The 20663-nt window shown below is 33.8% G+C and overlaps 1 protein-coding gene across 1 annotated transcript in view; it reads right to left on the bottom strand.

Moving 5' to 3' along the window:
* LOC107612757 (nuclear pore complex protein NUP205) overlaps positions 1–17921 on the bottom strand; it is a gene marked incomplete in the record, with an annotated part of 27326 nt that extends 9405 nt beyond the window's left edge. The window contains 28 exon segments of the mRNA XM_016314481.2: positions 38–130; positions 731–934; positions 3656–3733; positions 3835–3921; positions 4047–4128; positions 4213–4325; positions 4418–4568; positions 4674–4792; positions 5318–5515; positions 5829–5952; positions 7054–7173; positions 7271–7401; positions 7601–7744; positions 7856–7957; positions 8351–8557; positions 8645–8761; positions 9413–9571; positions 11234–11323; positions 13118–13345; positions 13443–13565; positions 14976–15061; positions 15217–15376; positions 16137–16247; positions 16360–16464; positions 16618–16692; positions 16848–16943; positions 17042–17202; positions 17725–17921. Of these exon segments, the coding sequence (XP_016169967.1) occupies positions 38–130; positions 731–934; positions 3656–3733; positions 3835–3921; positions 4047–4128; positions 4213–4325; positions 4418–4568; positions 4674–4792; positions 5318–5515; positions 5829–5952; positions 7054–7173; positions 7271–7401; positions 7601–7744; positions 7856–7957; positions 8351–8557; positions 8645–8761; positions 9413–9571; positions 11234–11323; positions 13118–13345; positions 13443–13565; positions 14976–15061; positions 15217–15376; positions 16137–16247; positions 16360–16464; positions 16618–16692; positions 16848–16943; positions 17042–17182 (3444 nt within the window).

Below are 20663 nucleotides of genomic sequence, written 5' to 3'. Positions count from 1 at the left end.
AAATATAGAATTAATAAAGTTTGGACAAGTATCTCACCATCAAGTCATACTTCATGCTAGACACAATATTTGAGAGCTTAGTAGTGGCGTCTGGACATCTAAACTGGATTACTTCAAGCAATTCTAACACCTGAATTTCAAGAAAAATACAACTCAGGAGAAGAATATATGATAAAGCAGCTGATCAGATCATCTTACATACTCTTATATTCAATAAGATAATTATGATGACATGAGACATTAGACATTCTCACATGTTCCAACAAATATATCTACGTTATTTCTGAAACCCGGGTATTGCACAATGAAAACCAAACAATAATATAGAAAACATGCAACTAGAATATCACAGTAGTAATAATTGACCAAATGGTAGCCAACAAAGTAGTATTATTAAGGATCAAGGATGAATGACCTTATAATTTTACATTTGTGTATTTCCAAAGTGTTCATTTAATTTGAATGCAATGGATATATAAAATTAAGCAAAAACAGTTATTAATTACATTTACAATACTGAATACATAGCATAAGGGAGCAGGGATACCAAGGTCAAAGGTTAGTTACAGTAACTGTAGTGTTTAGCTGCCTTGAGGGAAACTATTCTTTAGGGTGCATGTAAATGATACTGCACATAATATACTGTAAACAACATAAATTCAAAAATATACATGTGATATGAGAGTCCACATTAAAAGAAGTACAACAAAAGTTCAATGACCTTCATTACCTGACTCTTGCTGACAGTTCTTATAGCAGCAGTTTCCAAAGTATCTTCAAATGAAAACGGGGACATGGTTTGGTGTCCATCAACTTCAGTTATACCTTGACCAAAAAGATGAGAAAGGATTGTCTGGCATGCTTCTCTATGTTTTGAGCTACTAACTTCTCCAGCGTGCAGCTCAACAGCTAGAAGTTTTAATAACCATGCTCTCTAAAACAAGAAAGTAATGGAACAAACCACCCATCTCAAACGTATCAAAATATGACTCTCTAAATTAGTCAGCCCAAGATTACAAGTAACATTGAGACTACTGACAAGAAAATGGGCTAGACTTAATCTCATTTATAAAAGTTGCTAACGAGTTATAGAGGTCTACTTGAATATCTCAAACGCACACATGAACTATCATCATAACAGAAGAATCTTCATAGGCATCTAAGGATATTAAGGGGGAAGAACCACGTGTCGCAAAATGATTGGTTGTATCTTAACATGACATGATACGTCAACAAATCATTTTGTGACATGTGACATTAACATGCCATGTCATCATACCACATGCCACCTAATGTGACACGTCAACATCTAATTAAATGATCAATTTAACTTGCGGTTGTATCTTTCAGGGACTAATATGGATAACAAAATCTTTCAGAGACCAATTTGAAAAAATGGGTTATCTTCAGGGATGAATTTGATTATTAACTTGTATTTGTTGTGGTTGATAAACTTACCAAGTAGTGTGCTTGCATGGGATTCCATGCTTCGGTTAGAGACAGTGAACACTTTTTGCATTGAGCTGTTAAGATTGGCTGGAACCATGTTAAAATACAGCACTATATATCATCCTCAAAACGATGGACAAACTAGAGTTGTCAATAGATGCCTTGAGGCTTATTTGAGGTGTTTTTCTAGTGGTAAGCCTAAGCCACAGCCAAAATGGTTGAGTTGGGCCGAATTCTGTTGAAAGGTGACCCTCTTCCTTCAGCCATGGCAGGAAGCACAAAATTCAATGAAGAAGTATGCAGATCAGAAGAGGGGGATCTAACTTTTGAACTAATTTTATCGCACTACCATTAAACTGACTATCCTATATGGAACAGAGTGTCAGGAAGCAAAGGGTGAACATGAAGATAAGTTAAGTGTGGCAAAGATGATGATACTAAGATGGATGAGCAAGCACACATGTAAAGACAAAATAAGGAATGAAGATATAAAAGAGAAATTTGGTGTAGCGCCTATGTTGAAAAGATGGTAGAAACTCGTCTCACGTGATCTAGACATGTGGGAAGATCGGTAAGAGTAAGACATCCAGATAAGAGGGTGGATGAGATGAAAAGTACACGAGGGATAAAAGGTAGAGGAAGATCCAAGAATCATCCTAGAGGTAGTCAAAGGAGATCTGCGTCTAACAATTTCACTGGAGACATGATACATGATCGAGTTCAATAGTGTTATTTGATCCATGTAGCCGATCTCACCTAGTGAAATGAGGTTTTGTTTTTGTTTGTTATTAGTTTTTTTTTTTTTTTTATGAATTTTTGTGGGTACAACACTACTTAAAAAGATTAAAAAGTAATGATGTCAGAAAAACTATAAAATCAGCATTTCACTAAAATGTTCATGTGGCAACATTAGAAATTATCTAATATGTCGAGTGTTCATTGTATATTATTTGATTTTTCTTTTTATACATTATAAATAAATAGATAACTAGATAAATAAATAGATTGTCACAAACTAAAATTTATTCTCCAAATAGGATATGAAATATTAGAGTATGTTTTTTTATATAAATATCTTGCAAAAAATAAAATTGTGAAAAAGAATTTATAATTTTTTTAATATATATATATATTGATAAACCTTTTGAAAAACCAACTCAATAACTATATGTTATGTCTAAATTGCTTTTATGGAATGAAAAAATATAATAAAAAAATTAAAAAGTTCGTCTAAAATCCAGTCCCTCCATATTAAAATTCCTGGATCCGTCCCTGATGGTCATGAACCAATTTTTTCAAATAATTGTGCAAAACATTAACAACGATAGAGGAGAAAGAGTAGAGGCATAAGATTATGTAAGAGGAGACATAGAAGATGTGTGAAGTGAATGTGAATTTATATAGTAAATATGAATAGATATGAGAATAAAAAGAGAGAATGAATTAGGTTTTATTAACTAATTTATATCTATTAAAGAGGAATAATATTACTATTAAAGGCATAGAGTAACTTACATAAAAGTAAAAAGTAAAAAAAGATTAAAAGATAAGGATAAACACTACATAAGAAGAATAAAAAGTGATGCGATAGAAAAGTTATAAAATTGCAATTTAACTAAAATGTTTATGTAGCAATATTATAAGTTATCTAATAAATCAAGAGTTCATTGTATCATTACTTAATTTTTTTTATACATTATAAATAAATTGATAGATAGATAAATAGATAAACAAATAATTTTTCATAAAATAAATTTATTCTCCAAATATAATGCATGAACATTCTTTATAATCTATTTTTTTTGTAGAATAAGATAATTTAATGTGTGAAATTATGAGAATAATACTAGATTAACAGTATAGATGTTATTATTCTCTATGGTAGTATAAATGTAGTTCTATGATAGATGCTTTCTTCTATGATATTGCAATGGATGACATGGCAATTTCTTATGAAACTTAAAAGGTTAAGTGTCACTATAACATTACTTTTGGCTCTCCTTTTATAATAGATAATTGATAATCGATAATAGATAGATTACTTATTTTGTCAAACAAACGAAAACACAAAACTCCAAAATAAATACTCGCAGGTGATAAGAGTGTCAAACCAAATTGATACCCAGTACAATAGAAAAGAGTTCAAAGATGTCAAAATCATATAATGGAAAACAAAATCAGAGAAACTGAAAGGTTATGGTAAGACCTGATGAAGAGAACTGATGCGGAGAGGCTGGTTGGTGTTCCGTTTAGGAAGTGGAGCAATACCAATTGTATCAAGGTGCTATATAATACCAACGAAAGGAGTTTTAGATAATTAAAAATAAACATAAGCAATAACAAGAACCACAATAATGAAAAGCAGATGTATCCCAAATTCTGCACCTTAACAAAGAATTGGTACTTTCTATTTGACAGCAGATCCATCATAGGTACACATGTTAGTGGATCTACACACAACTCATAAAGGAGCTGCATCAAGAGAACAATCAAGATTCCTTTAGACATCTTATTCGTAAATGATTAATGGTGGTAAAAGATGCAAAGATCTCATATACTATTTTACAATTGTTAGAGCAAGATGAGCACTTTACGACCTGAAAACCAAATTCATGAAGCAAAGCATTTGCATCAGGCTTCAAAAGTTTGTCCAAGATATCAAGAATAACCTTCATGCAACTGCAGACAACATTATAACTTTTAACAGCACAGTTGCATTTACAAGAAGAAAAATATTAAGCACCAATAGACAACAAACCAAACCTGTAATAAAATTTAGGTTGTAGAACCGTCCGCTCAACTGGCATGTCAAGGTCAAATTTAAGTAGTAAATGAGTAATATTAGGAGCTGGCCTGCCGATGTTGTCAATTAGAAGCTGAAAAGATCATTTCAACATTTCCAAATGGCAATTTAGGAAGACTACAAATAAGGAAAGAGGAAAAAAACAAGCAGTAGACAGCAACAAACTTTCAGAATAAGAATGCCTGGATCATCATTATTATTGTCAATTGTTTGAGACTCTTCTGACCGCAACTCAAGGCAGGCTGCATAATCTTCTATCAAGCTGTTGGCAGCATTAGATTTTAGCAGGAGTTGAACAAGCCCAACCATGCGAGAACTGTGGCCCCAAAACAACATTATCAATTTCACACTATGATATCCAGTTTGCAGAACTCCCAAAATTACACATCAAGAATAAGAAATAGGAAGGTAATTTGAGTGCCTTAAAATACTCATGATTCTGATTGAGGATTGTTGAACTTTTGGCTGAAAATCATATCTTACATACTCCAAGAGTGCCACTATTTGATTATGATCATGAGAAAGTATGACATCCAAGGGCTGCAAGCATATTTTTAAGAAAAAAACACCACAATAAGCAATTATCCAATGCAATAGAATATGATACTAAAAATAAAGCTGCTCTTTTCCTTTTGAAGGGAAGCCTTGGAGCAACGATTGAGTTGTCTCCGTGTGAAATAGCCACTGATGTAATTATCAGGTTAGGCTGCGTACATTACACCCTCTGGGTGTGGCCCTTCCTCGGACCCTACGTTAATGCGGGATACTTGTGCATCGGGATGTCCTTTTTTTTTCTTTTCTTATTCTTTTTCTTTTAAAAAAAAAAAACAGGAATGGAAAATATCTCAACAAAATCACACATTGACGGTTTCCTAAACTAATTCCACAATTCAAAAAGGACATTGGAGAGTGTGGCTTGGCACTATTATCACGAATTAATATCCAGGCGAAATCATTTGTATGGCATTGAAATCACAAAATAAGTTTTAGCCATGCAATAGGGAAATGGGAAATCAAGCATGCGTGGGGAAATTCACTAATCAGTTGTAAAAATATAAATATTACCTGATATAGGGGACGCCAATAATCAGAAAGAAGTAAATCCTTTTCAAAGACAAGTAGTATTATTTCCAGAGAAAGCTGCACAGCATTCTCTAAAAGCTGGCCATATATTTGGCTACTGCGTTCAGCAATGACAGAATTTACCCCTTGCAGAAGAATACCCATAATGTTCCGAAAGCAAGTCTTACCACTCATGAAGTCCTGAAACCAATCAAATTGTTTAATCTACAAAGTAACTAACAAACATAAACATTCGTAAAAACCATAATACATAGCACACATAAATGATTGAGGAACTAATGTCATAATTGACGAGAACATTGACATTAGACACAACAGAAATCGAAGCAGTGGAATAAACTGTGTGGCTGATAGTAGGTTGTCAAGCACTAGTAGTATGCTTGTCCAAATGAGTGACATAACTGTAAGATTTAGTATTATAAACTTGCAAATTCAGAACTAAGGATAATGACCATTAGAATATCAATTTTATACACCATGTAAAAGCACATACTTTCAGCAATTCTAAAACAGGGAGCTGGAACTGAATTGGTGATGTTTCTTTAGCTGTTGAAAGTCGTGACTGATCAACTACACCGTCGAAGTCCTCCTCCTTGATGTCATACATGTTTAAAATCCTGCATTGTGGTTTTTATTCCCCCAAATATGAAATAATGTCAGATGAGATTATACTACGAGAAGATAAATCCTGAATAAAAGCCCCAAAGCTAAAGGAAAAATTACAAGCCCAGCAAAAACAACCACAAGCAACACATACAAAAGGGAAAACTGTTGATAACAGTGAAGTTCCTTTATGTATCAATTAGGAATGATTAGTATAAAACAATGTAATTATCATGAATTATTACTTTTAGTAAATAGACAAAAGTATACACAAAAATTATATAGAGGGGAAAAAGGTACACCCAAAAGATTAGAAAATAGTCATATACACGCAAGAGATTGTTTCCACAAGTCAAAATTGCCCTTCTAACTATATATGCAGCGTCAGCAGCAATAGACTCAGACAAAGGCAAACTGGAAATGCTTTTTAAACTATTGTATAGCAATTTGAGGGATTACAACTGCATGGCTGCAACTTTATATTAGACTAGCAGAAGTTTAGATAATGGAAGGGTAGTTTAAACTTGTGGAAATAATCTTTGGGATATATCCCACTATTTTATAATCATTTGGGTGTACTTTTGTCCCTTCTATACTCTTTCGTGTTTACTTTTGCCCATTACTCAATTACTTCAGTGTATATAAAACCCACAAGCTGAGAAGGTTTTCTTCTCGAGCATTCACATACTAATCACCTCTTAAACACAGTACCAAGAACCCTAAAAACCCTTTATCACCTCCATAACTTACTATTCCTGTATGACGTTCTTTCTATCAAAGTAAATAATTTAAGTTCCCTTACTTCCTTTGAGCCAAGAAGAGACTATGATGGTGGATCACACAAGGTACTTGCATTGCCAAAGGCCTAAAGAAATTCATAATTAATCCATCCAATGCCCTTCACTTCTCCTATTAACTTAAATATAAAATAACACTTTCTATTAATAATCTTCTGATACAAGCTCTTGATGAAGCTTGAATTACAAATAATGAGTTTCACTTAGCATGATAGAGAAGTCTGTTCTCTTGATTCTAGTTAAGCAAAAGAGATTGGAGGGAGGGGGGTGAGGGAGAAAAGAACATTATTTCTCAAATCCACAACAAAAAGAACTCACATATGAAAGTGCTGAAGGCAAGCGACAACCAACTGCCATTTTTCACAGGGATCAGCATAGGCTCTCTGAGGAAATGGCCCAAAAACGTGGTCATAGATGAATCTGAATATGCCAATAAATCTGAAAAATTAACAAACACTTTGACTTTAGCATGCAAGCAAGAAAGGGAGTAGATATTAGAAACTACAACAAATATTTAAAATTCTATGACTGCTACCTTCGCCCTCTATCACTCAAATCTCTTTCTTCAGCAATAAGAGCATTTATCAAATTAAGGAATGATATAGTTGAAGGATACTGTTCTCTCCTTGCTTCAATTTCGTTGAGTTCAAATTGCATATCATACACCTGTCAAATAATTAGATAATTACATTTTAAATGTATTGCTTGCAAAATAGGGATGTCCTAGAGATATAATGTATGGATTTCTTGATCTAGCAGGTAGCAGCTAACAACATGAGGTTCTATAAGATTTGTTCCTGAGAAATTTGAAATGTAATACTTAAAAAGAAAACCTCCACTTATTTTGTAAAACAAATATACCAACCTGAGAAGCCATAGATTGTGGATTATTCTGGACATCAGTCCCCACAACTACTGGCAGATCATATTGCTCAAGATAGGTCCAAATACTATCCTTCAACATTGGAGAGACACGAATAAATGTGACTATTGCATTCCTCAGAGCGCCCTATATTCCCATCGCAAACAATGACAGATTGTTTAGAATAACAGTGCAATTAGTTCACTCCAAGTAAACTTTTAGACTACCAACAAGAACCTCACAGTAAAGAAATCCTACCTTCAAATAAGGGGGTACATTTTCATAACCAAGAAGCTTAAACAGTGGTTCAATATCAGGAAACCAGTTTTTTCTTTCTATTGGGTTTCCATTTTCCATAACCTGTATATATAAGACAAATAAAAAGTAAAATACAATTGGGAGATAAATAATAAAGCAATATTTCATCCAACAATGAAACTAGAGCCCCCATAGTGCAAATTAAACCAAGCGTTTAGCATAGTATGAGTGCATCATGCAAATATGATACCAAACAGGAAAAAAGATCCTGATACTTCAGCTCTTCTTAGACAAACTCATAATAAACCAAGTTAAAACATGGAGAGTCTACGAAGGACAAAGTGGTGGAAGAGACCATTACAGTTAGGCCATACGGGATTGAGATTTAAAAACAGAAATGAATCCCCTTTTATTTTTAGGAACAAGTATAAGCACGTGTAAATTATAACTGGTTCGACAACATAAGCTGACTCAAAAAAAAAGGTGAAGTTAAACCTTCTTTAGAACATTTAAGTATGCCACAAGTGCTTTTGCATCCCCCTCCTGAATTTCAGGCAACATTGATCCAGCAGTTTGAAGAGACTGTTTGAACTTCTCATCGTAAATTGTTAGGCATTCAAACAAAGTACTCCACCCAATTGAGCGGAATGCTTTACCTTGAAGCAACTCATAAACCTTCGAAGCACCTTCTTGACTGGAAGCCTGAAAAGCAGTATACAAAAACAGCAGAATCAAAAGGTGCAGTCCAACACTAAAGCATCAATTTAAGGCAATCAGAAACTTCCTTACCAAGGTGCTCAGCATATTCAAGAAGGCCACAAGAGTTTGGAAATTCGTATGGTCCTCTCCAGCAAAATTTACAAATGTCCACAAAACATCATTGCCAGACAAGAGCTCTGGTTCTTTCTGAAGATTGAAGAAGACTGTGCTTAATCAATTATGCCAACCGGATTGATTGTAATTGACACCAATAATATTTGTAAGTTACAGCCATACGTACTGTTTAGATGAGTTTATTTCCCATAAATTAGCTAAGTTTGTATGCCTTGCATTATTATTATTATAAGTGGAATGAATCAAGATTTTGAGGCACCAAACTCTGGTCATGAAATCATGGATGGAGATTCGCATCTCTTAAAGAGAAATCTTTTGTTTGTTTTTCTTTTGTATAGAGGAACTCTTATCCTCTTTTCTATTGTTCTTCTCTTCATCTTACTTAAATTATTCTTTTGTTCCAAAAAGAAAAGGAAATACAGAAAAAAAAAATTACTTTCTTTGAACATCAACTTTTTGATAACTAATGATAAAAGAAAAGCCGTTAGAATTAATTAGTGGAATCATTTGCACTGAGATACTAACAATCATCAAACAGCAGAACAAAATTAATATCAATGAGCTGAAACTCAGATCTAAAAAACATAATTGCTTGCTGAATAAATAAGTGTAAATATTTCATTGTACAATGAAGCTGCTGTTGGCTCAAGGATGCATAACCTTTCCCCATCCCCCTAGCTCATCTAGGGTATATAAATAGAGGAGCCAATTGTTCTAACTGACCTTATAAATTTCACTGACAAAGTCCAAGATTGAATTAAATGGTAAAGGGCTCATTTCAGTGCCACGGGAAGTTGTGCTACTGTCCTGTGAAAAGTCATGTGATCCAACAACTCGATATGAACTAAGCATGCTCATAGTCCATTCCTTGGATTCCTTTATCTGCAAAAAGTATACAAATAAATACAAGTGAATATTTTTACGAAAAAAGAACAAAGCAGAATAAAAACATTGTTATGCTGATATACTGCAATAACTACAGTTAGAGACCACATGCCTCAAGATAATGTCTAGAGAACTTCTATATGGGGTTGAGATAGGCTCACTGCCTCACTCAATACTAATATGGTATCAAACCTATTCTGTGGTTATTATTGCCCACTTGCAGATTCTACTCCTAGAAACTAGTCTCACATAAACTCACTCGAGCTATAACACGAGTTCATTATATCATGCCCCTTAATTTTTGCCTAGGTGGACTTCCCTGAGCTAGGAGCCATAAATCTTCGAATCTCATCTTCTCCATTAGTCACAAATATGTATTGCTGAGTGCCTTTTTTTAAAAAGGTCAACAAGCTGTTCCAAGGAAGGAATATGGGCAATATGGTCCTTGAATGAGGCATTGTATTGGGAGAAATAAAATCAGATAGATGAATATTGAAGTAACTGAGTTGAACTATGCATGAGTGTAGGCATGGGAGTAGAATGGTATAGCAGCCATAATGACTTGGATAACTTGCTAACTTGCTCAGCAAGTTACACAGGTAGAGAAATGTAAATTGTGGGTCAGGTAGTTAAGTCCCAACTAACAATGACACCTGTCACGCGAGGAAGTGATCCCCTAGAACTAATCTCACAGGAGGTCCTTTGAGCTCTAGTACCAGTTCACTCTATCAAGAAAAAAATGGGGAATCAACCTCAAGAAATTGAATAGCACAAATCAAATTATAATTTTATAGGATTTAGGAACCGAAAATCACTAAAGAAGAGGGTAACCTAAAGAAGGAAGCATAACAAACTATTTCTGAGTTCACAAGGGGAATGACAGACAAATTTGAACCCAAAAATGCAATTTTGGGAGTAGGCAGGAAAAGACATTAGTGAAAACTGGGGAAACTTGAGCCTATCAAAACTGGAGCTCAAGGATAGTCCAATTTTTTTTTTCTTATGTAATTTTTCATTAACAGTAACTGTGATATCACACTTGTAGCAGTGTGGCTATAGTAATAAAGACTAGAGATTTCTGCAACTACTTTGATGCCAGTTTCTATCAGAAGCGCAGTTAAACATCTAAGTTATTGAACAAAATAAAAGCTGCATATTTTGTGTTGAGCAGTTACATAAATTTCAGGCCAAGAGGACAAAATAATGAAGTGTGGCCCTTTGGTCTGAAATATCAACCTTAAACAAAACAACTGAAAACCACAAAAGCCACTGCAATTTCATTCTAAGGCCAGGTAGGGGAACGAGCAATGAACCAAAGAAGAATGGAAAAACCACATTTCAAATTTTAACATCCATTTCCTTTGGGAAAAACAAACTCAACTTCAGCCAACATACACTAGTGAGGTGGGGTAGCAGAAATATGGAAGCTACAAATAACATAATAACTTCCCATCATGAAAATCACAGACAACAATATGCAGATACAGCAGCTATGATGAGATATGAGGCTACATAAAGTAACCAGGCAGTCAGAATCAAACTTCCCAATGTGTTATGCATTTTACCTACTAAATCAGCTTGTTCTATAGTTGGTCAGGAATAAATTAACTGACATTTTTTTATGGATGAAATACAGAAAAAATATAAAAATACACTGACCTTGTCCCTTGCAAGTGGATTAGACAAGAAGCAGGTAATCAGCTTATGCAAATATGCATTGTACATGTAGATCATATCTTCGTCTTCATTCTGTAAGACAAAAAGCTGGTATCTCAAACGCACATCCGGGAAGTATAATATCATGTAAAGCTAAAATCAACAAATAATTAAAATAGCCATTTTTTATTCCAGATAATATAAACAAAACCATTTCTAAAACACTTATGGATAACACTCCAAACCCTTTGGTGCCTTCATCGTTTATCACTTTACCAAATTCCTCTACCTAGACTACAATTTAACTAAGCAAAGGTTCCAATTATCTTTGAGACCACAACGACCTTGAAATTCATGAATCCTCAACTTAAAAACCCATTTGAATCTCTTGCATCATGCCCGTTAGTTTACTAGCACAAAACAAAGCTCCTCCTCTCTTGATACCTTCAGGTTTTTATCTTGTAAATCCTAATTTTAATTCCTATTTCATTACTTGAATACAACCTCCTTTATCCTTTATACACATGTTTGAAAGTCCAAAGCTCTTAGGCCTCATTGATGATTTTTCTTTGTCTCCTATCCCTGATAAAAGGATTTAATCTATTGACTCTTCTGGCAATTTTAGCTAAAAATCTTTCTTCCATTTATTTTCTTAGTCCTGTAATACTACTTTCTGTCTAGATAAACTCATTTGGAAGTCCAAAGCTCTCTCTAAAGTCAAATCTTTTATATGGACAGCTATGCTTAATAGAATTAATACCAATGACTTGTTGCTTCTCCCCTGATGTGTGTATTATGTGAAGGGCAAATTCAGAGTCAAATTCGCTATCTGTTTTTGCATTGCCAAATGGCTAGTTTCTTATGGGACAATTTGTTTAGCATCTTTGATGAATGTCAGGCGTGACCTGCAACTCTAGATATATTTTGATTGACTAGGTTTGTTGGTTTGGTAGTAGAAAAGAAACAAAATTATGTGAAACAATGCAATTTTTGCCACTATTTGGACTATCTGATTGGAGCATAATGCACACACCTTTAATGACAGATTCTCTGATATACATGTCTTATGGGATAGGATTAGACACTTAGCATCTATTTCACATAAAGCTCATGAAGCTTTTAGAGGAATTTCAATCTATTTCACATAAAGCTCATGATGCTTTTAGAGGAATTTCTCTTCCGGACATGTTGAGAGATTGGAGAGCTTTGCTTTTGGTAGGTTTTTGTTTGTGTTTTGCTTTTATACAGGGCAATACTATTCACCCACTTTTTTGTATTTTTTTTCTCTCATCATAATGGAATTCTTAATTTATCCAAAAAAAATATTTGTTTCAACTAAAAACTTAAAAGAATTAGTCATGATGATATTTAGTGGGTTCTGAAGCTACATATGACTATTTCCCTTGCTATACAATATGGTCAGTTTGAGTTCTAAATCTGTTTCACATCTATTTTGCACTATACTGTTGCAATAGTCAGCTCCTATGACTAGTACTAGTTTCATTGGTTTTGGGAGAATGAAGGGAATCAAATCTTTGGGCAATGTAAAGTCTATGCCACCTGTTGGTATACTTGGTGAGCATAATTCTCATTAAGTCAAGTAGGATAGGATTAGGCATTTGGACTTTATTTGGTGTTCAAATTATCATTTGTTAAAGGATTCTGTCGCAGATATGTTGGGATATTCGAAGTATTTGCTATATTGATAAACCTTTCCTTTGTTAGTTCCTCTTTCAGTATATATCTGTTGCTCTCATATAACTTTGTATTCATAGAGGATCCCATATCCAAGTCATTGAAGTTTTTTTCTGACTTGATGAATTTGTTCCAGTATAAAAACAAATTTGAAAAATAAAATAAAACAAATATCTGTCATCACAAATGAACCTGGTAGGCAGCAGTACGAAGAACTTTATCCAGTAAAAACTGAAAAACATTATGCGAGAATATGACTTCCAAGCATTGGCTAAGATAACCCGTTTCATCTGAGGAGCCACTTGAGATAGTTTCCCTTGCTACAATACCATCTTGTATTAACATTAAATGTACCAACCAAGCAAGCCTTACGACACCAGTAAAGCCATCAACAATTGGATCATTTCCTGCAGCTATCACCTTAAGCATGAAACAACATCAACAATATCCAAAATTAGCACAAAATAGCCAAGCAGTGCTTCTCAAAGGTCAAAACATTAATAATACTTCATCTTACAAGTTCATGAAATTCACGTCTGAAGGAGGCATTAGAAGACAGAACAGATGCTTTGTCAGGCACTGTATTCAAACCATCTGATATGAATGCTATCACAAGAGTAAAAAGAAGACTGAAAGTAATCTGCAAAATGAAGTGTGTGAAAACTGTGAGAAAGTGACAAAAATTTCAAGAACAAGAAACACCGTGCGTCAGAAAGGCAAATAAAGCTTGATATTCAGGCGAAGTCTTGTCAATCAAGGTGGAGTCAGGAAGTCAGCTATACGAATCAAACAATGCTGCTGTGCGCAGTCAAAAATCATGCATATTTAAATTATTAACTCTAAATCTCTTTTAATAGTTTCACCTGTGATTTTCCTGGTTCTCCTTCTACCCCTAGCCATAGAGCTATTCTCCATCTGATCCATTTTCCTTACTATACCTTCAACATGCCTTCTCCACATATATCAAACCCACCTAGTCATCTTTCAGAAATAGGTATTAATGGATTATTTCCTAATCTTATCTTGTCTAGAATGTTCACTCATCCATTGCAACATCTTCATATCTACAATATTTTGTTTATTTTCTTCAGAAATTAAATCAACACAGAAAAAGACACAACAAAAAGAAGTCATTCATCATTTTACCAAGCTAATTTAATAGTGTACTTTTGACAAAGGAATATGTTAGGTACCTAAGGAAAGTGGGAAACCACACCTTAAAAGCTAGCTGTTAAGGGGGAAGAACCACTCTCCTTATATACAACATCAAGCATCCCATACTACTCGATGTGGGACTTTGAGCACCCATAATACCCAAGTCCCTAACAATACATCGGCCCTGAGAGCCGACGTCCACGGCGGCTTCACTCTATCGACACTGACCCAATGGTAGCCACTTTGCTACGGTCTATCAGTATTCGGTATTCACCTTAATCCAGCCTATAGGTAGCCCTTTCCATGGCACCGACAACCACGCTCTGATACCATTGTTAGGTACCTAAGGAAAGTGGGAAACCACACCTTAAAAGCTAGCTGTTAAGGGGGAAGAACCACTCTCCTTATATACAACATCAAGCATCCCATACTACTCGATATGGGACTTTGAGCACCCATAATACCCAAGTCCCTAACAGAATATAAAATATCATGACAATGAAGGTGCACTAGATTTAAAAACCATTCATGTCTCTACCAAAATGCCTAAGTTTTGGGCAAATATGGTTCATGACAATCTTCTTCTCTTTGACCCCAATGATATCCTCATTAAAAAAATATTAGAAACTTGTAATCAGTGGAGGAATATGTAATTAGGGAAATCATATATCTGTATTAGTGCATGAATCCAGCCTCCACTATGTAGTTGAGACATATGGGTTTAATTAAATCTCAGTAAGAGAAAATTTTGACCACCTCTTTAGCAAAAGATCAGAGTACATTTAATAGTTACTTGTGCTACGAAAAATACCACACCTCAAAACCCCAAAAAAATAACTTATATGACTTATGATACATAAAAATTAAAAATCTCAGCAAATGGTTATAAAAATACCTGATGTTTTACAGTGGCATTGTTGTCACTGACTTCAGCGGCACTATCTTTTAGAACAGAAAATATTTCTTTTACATCCTTTGGACCTGAAAATACAGATTGTCATACGAGTTTCACCCTCACCCTAATCAATAAGCTATTAGAAATATAGTCTGCCACAGAATACAATAATAAACCACATAGGAATTCAGCAGTCATATTGGATAACTAAACAATCAACATGAAAAGCTATCATGCATACTTGTCCGCAAAACCAGAACTGATAGGACAAGACAATGTCCCAAAATAAGTCTTTCTCTAGCAACCACTGCTCGTCTCTCCACAAGAGAACCTCTCGAATCAAGAACATAGCGCTCACACTGAGGACCACCCAACCCAGATGGTTCTTCTCTATTAAGCTCCTACATTAACAGCAAATTCTTCAGCGCACACACAACAAAACAAAACAAAACAAAACAAAAACATTTTTAGGATCGAAGTCTGATATAAAATGGCCCTCCCACCATATCTTACATCATCCAAAGAAAGAACGAAAATTCTAACCAGCTGTTGTATAAACATCTTTACAACATAAGTTAAATATCTAGTAAAGGTAAATAATGAACATTTACAATATACTATGCTTGGAGACCATATAGTGTATCAAATTTCAATGTTGTTATTGTAGGATTTATATGTTATCCAGTATGCACATAGTAAAGCAAAGTAAACAGCAAACATTATGATACATATTGTGTATAAGCAACTAAGTTCAATAGAGAAAATTAATATATCTTCATTAATAAAAAATAATAAGCCAACGTCAATTGTAAAGAGGCTATAATCAAACTCAAAATCTTACTCGGAGGTTATAAAGAGGCCATCTTTTGCCCAGAGGTTAATCAAATCAAAACCAACATGCACAATTTTCTTTTTCACGTTTAAATAAAACATTTTATCAAGTCCAATCATTTCAGCTTAAACAGCTTAACTAATGTAAACCAAAAAACTAAGATGTATAGTCATCATGCAAAACTAAAGGAATAGCTGTAAACTCTAGTATACTTGCTTATCTCTTCTGGCCGACAATTAGAAAACAAGATAACTTTCAGGATACTTTTTCTTAAGTCAAAATGTAATACATAAAGTACCAAGCAATATAACATAATACACAATGCGAACCTTGATAAGAGAAATCAACCGCTGTCTAAGTCCAGAATTGATAAGTTCTTCTAGATATTTTTGAAAGTCAATCAATATATCGTCCTCAAGTCCCTGATCAAGCACCGCAGCCTGTAGAGGGAAAAACAAACATACAAAGCTGTGTTACCTGAAAACCAAAAGCCATATGTCCAAAGTGATGCCCAAATGACCCTTAATGGTGGCCGGGATTGCAAGAAGATACCCGTAAAAGCAAATGAAGGGATGTAATCAGATCTCTTCTCTCTGTATACCAGAGTCCTGCTGCAAGTCTGTAAATTTCCAGTGGTTCTCGTCCCATTAATCCCCACTGCATATAAGCAAATTAATGATTCAATTAATACAGTATTTCCTACTTTGGAACCTTTAATTTGTTACTTTACAGACTAAAGCTTGAACTTCAAAGTTCTAATTTGTGACTGGCTACATTGTTAGTAGGCATAGAAGCAGCTGAAGTACATACCTCTTGATTAGCCGATACTAGCAAGCGAACACAATCAACTTCGTTGAGATGGAGATCATCACTCAGTTTCAGTGCCTATGCTTCATAAAAGCAAATATTAGATAGAAAAAGGATAGGCAACTTATACATGCGTATAATACCTTAATCAAGACTATTACACACAAAGCTTGGTAAAATAAATGAAATATAATAAAAGTGTATTAGAAAGAAAGAATGGGGATGTAACTCACAATGTGGACATCATGGTCATCAAGAGAGATAGGTGGAGAATCCGGAAGCCTAACTGATTTAGACTGCACTTGACTTCGATCAGATGCCTTTGGTGGCTATAGTCAGTCACAGAACAAACAAAAATAAATATATGAAGCGGATGAAATTGCTGAAAAAAGGAACTAAACGAAATGAAATGGCAGTTAATACATACAGGATACGAAAGGAGGGATTGGAATGAAGGGAGAGAAGTGCGAATGGCATGCAGGAGCTCCACTCGCTGGGCCGCTGTGGGAGGGGAAGGCCCCAGAAGCACTGACTCAAGGATGCTTACCATCAGCTTTGGAGATACCATTCTTTCTGATCCTGCTACCTCTGTGCAACAGAACAAAGAAACACATAACTCAATGCAAATGTTAGTTATTAATTACACAGCTTGAGCCTGTGACCTAGAAATGACTGGGAGAGACTTAAATCATTACTCCAAGGCTCCCTTCCATATCCAGTATGCAAAAAATTTAGGGAAAAAAAAAATAAAAAGGCCAGCAACGAAGAAATATATATCAGAAATATTACGAAAATTTCACAAATTAACCATGATAAGAAGTTAATTTTTCACCTAATAAAATAAAAAAAAAAAATATCAAGTTCAACCTTGAACTACTCTAAATAGCCCACATTGCATCACACTTCCACTACCACTAACAGTAACAGAATACGTTCTTGAAGCTTGTGAAAACTCATAAATAATTAAACAGTTTCTACATTATTTCACACACAATAACACTGTTCTGGAACAACACAACAAGTCAACAACACTTCCCAAAGAGAAGCAAGGAAAAAAATAACAGAGAGAAGCATATCGAACTAAAAAAAGAATAGCACATTAACCCTAACCTGCACGGACGTCGTTCGCTTTCCTGAGCTGGAGGTAACTTCGTCGATGCCGGTCTTGTTTTCTGGCGATCAGAGGCGGCCGACGATGAGGCAGCGGTGGCGGACTGGCTTGGCACGGGGAGGATCAGTGGAGCTACTGAGGTCTCGGAAAGTGAAATGAGGTTTTGGGGTTTAGGGTTCTTTCGGATCATTAAACCGAAAAATTTAAAAACATGAAACGACGTAGTTTTTCGACTAAATAAACTTACCGTTTGGTTTGATTTGGTTTGATTTGTAAGAAAACTACATTTGAAAAAAAATTGAATAATATATGATTCAGTCTCGAAAAAGTTTTCTATGTACTTGATAAACTTTAATTGTCAAATTAAATTCTAAATTTTTCATTTATAAACAAATTAATTTCTAAATTAGATTGTTCTTCAATAAATGATCTAAGAATTTTAAAAAAATTTAGACATTTTCTGTTTTTATTAAATACGACAACAACAACAAAGTCCTGTCCCACTAAGTTGAGTCAGCTATATGAATCAAACGATGCCATTGTGCTCTGTCATGTATCATGTCTACAGAGAGACCGTTTACATGTAGATCTCGTTTGACCACCTCATAGATGGTCTTCTTAGGTCTTCCTCTGCCTTTCGCTCTTTGTCCATCTTCTATCTCATCCACCTTCCTGACCGGATGTTTTATCGGTCTTCTTCTCACATGTCCAAACCACGTGAGACGCGATTCAACCATCTTTTCCACAATTGGTGCTACTCCAACTCTCTCCCTTATATCTTCATTCCTTATTTTATCCAATCGCGTATGACCACTCATCCATCTTAACATCTTCATCTCTGTCACAATCAGCTTATGTTCGTGCTCCCCTTTAGCTACCCAACACTTCGTACCATGCAGCATAAATAATAATAAAAATTTATTTGAATATAACTTTTAGTAAAAATTGATTTTAATAATTAAAATTTGTTAAAAACATACAAATAAACACTAACGTATTTATTGATTCACTTTTTATATATTGATATGTGCTAAAATAATAAAAATAGAATTAGTTGAAAAAAGTAAGTTATTTATAAATTAACTACGAGGTCTTGAATTCAATTTATGAAAATAAGAAAATAAAATAGAGACAAATTTTAAATTTTTATTTCAAATTTTTTTTAAAAGGCAATTCACTTGCAGCAAATTGTACTTTAAAAAACAATAAAAAACAATTCATTGGAGTGAGTTTCATTTTTTAAAGAAGAAATTAAAAAAGAAAAAGTATAGGTAACTAACAACATTTTTGAACAATGTGTGAACAATATGAATTAATAGGGTTAAAAGAGTAAATTAACCATAAATTTAATTAGTAGCATTAAATTAAGGTGTAGTGTATTTTTATTTGATTGGTGGTTGTTCATGTTGTTCAAAATAGTCATTGTTTACCTAGCATTCCGTAAAAAAAAAAGTGTAATGCTAGGTAGACAAAAAAACAGCCAGAACTTACCTTATTTAGCATTAATTAATTATCGCAACAATTAATGAATGCTAAATAAGGCAAGTTATGGCTGTTTTTGGCTGATTTTCTTTGGTTACCAAACATTTTCGAAAGAAAAATAGAATTGTTACTATACAAGTTCATACAACTTGGTCCAAACCTAACAAAAACAATTCTCAATTTAGATTGCGTGTAAACACGCACTTTCCTAATTCTTAAATAGCGCAAATGGTTCTTTCCCCTTAATCAAAACCGCAACGCTCAAAATTCAAACAATGATCAAAATCTCTCAAAATCGTCGCAAAAAGTGAAGGAAGTTATAAAGCCGAATTCGAAAAGAATTATGAGAAAATGAAATAAGAAAGAATATGAAGAAGAAGCAGCAGCAGAAGATGAGGAGAAGGAAGAGAGAGAATTTTGAATTATGCAAAATTTATCAGCACATATACACCAAAAATTCTTAAATGATACACTTAAATATCTTCGTGCTACACTTAAATTTGCTGCAAATACAGAAAAATGTTTCATCTAATGCTGCATTTTTTTTCTTCTTCTTTTTTTCCTTATTTCTTTCTTTCTTTTAGTTGAATGAATGTAAATTCATCATCTTCTAAGTAATTTTGTAGTATTATATATTTCTTCTTCTTCTTTGTTTGATTTTTTTATTTTTATTCTTGTTACTAGAGTAAAATAAGAAAAAATTTGAGAAGGTAAAACAAAAAGAAAAAGATGAATAAGAAAAAAAAGAAGAAGAAGATAGTGATGATGATAAAAAAAAATAGAAGAAGAAGCAACAGAAGATGATGAGGAAGAAGATAAAGAATTTTGAATTATGAAGAACTTATCAGTACAAAAATACCGAAAATTCTTAACAATATACTTATCTTCATGTTACACCAAAATTTGCTGCAAATATAGAAAAATGTTTCCTCTAATGCTATTTTTTTTTCTTCTTCTCTTTTTCTTTTTTTTTTTTAGTTGAATGAATATAAGTTTATCATTTTCCAAGTAATTTTGTAGAATTAAGTGTTTCTTCTTTTCTTTGTTTGATTTTTTTTGTTTTTTATTCTTGTTAAGAGAGTAAAATAAGAAGAAACTTGAAAAGATAAAACAAGAAAAAAAGATGAATGAGAAAAAAAAAGATGATGATGATGATGATGATGATGATGATGATGAAAAAGAAGAAGAAGAAGAAGCAGTAGAAGATGAGAATAAGAGTTTTGAATTATGCAAAACTTATCAGCACATATACACCGAAAATTCTTAAATAATATATTTAAATATTTTCGTATTATACCAAAATTTGTTGCAAATACAGAAAAATATATATTTTTTAATGCAGAACTCTTACATTACATTCAATTCAAACCATCAATGATGAATAACAATTTTCACAAACAAAAACATTATTCACCTACAAAATCATAAACTACTAACGAAAACATTAACTAGAATC

The sequence above is a fragment of the Arachis ipaensis genome, chromosome B08, assembly GCF_000816755.2.
Source record: "Arachis ipaensis cultivar K30076 chromosome B08, Araip1.1, whole genome shotgun sequence".
Lineage (NCBI taxonomy): Eukaryota > Viridiplantae > Streptophyta > Magnoliopsida > Fabales > Fabaceae > Arachis > Arachis ipaensis.
This window is presented reverse-complemented; position numbering and strand designations above follow the sequence as displayed.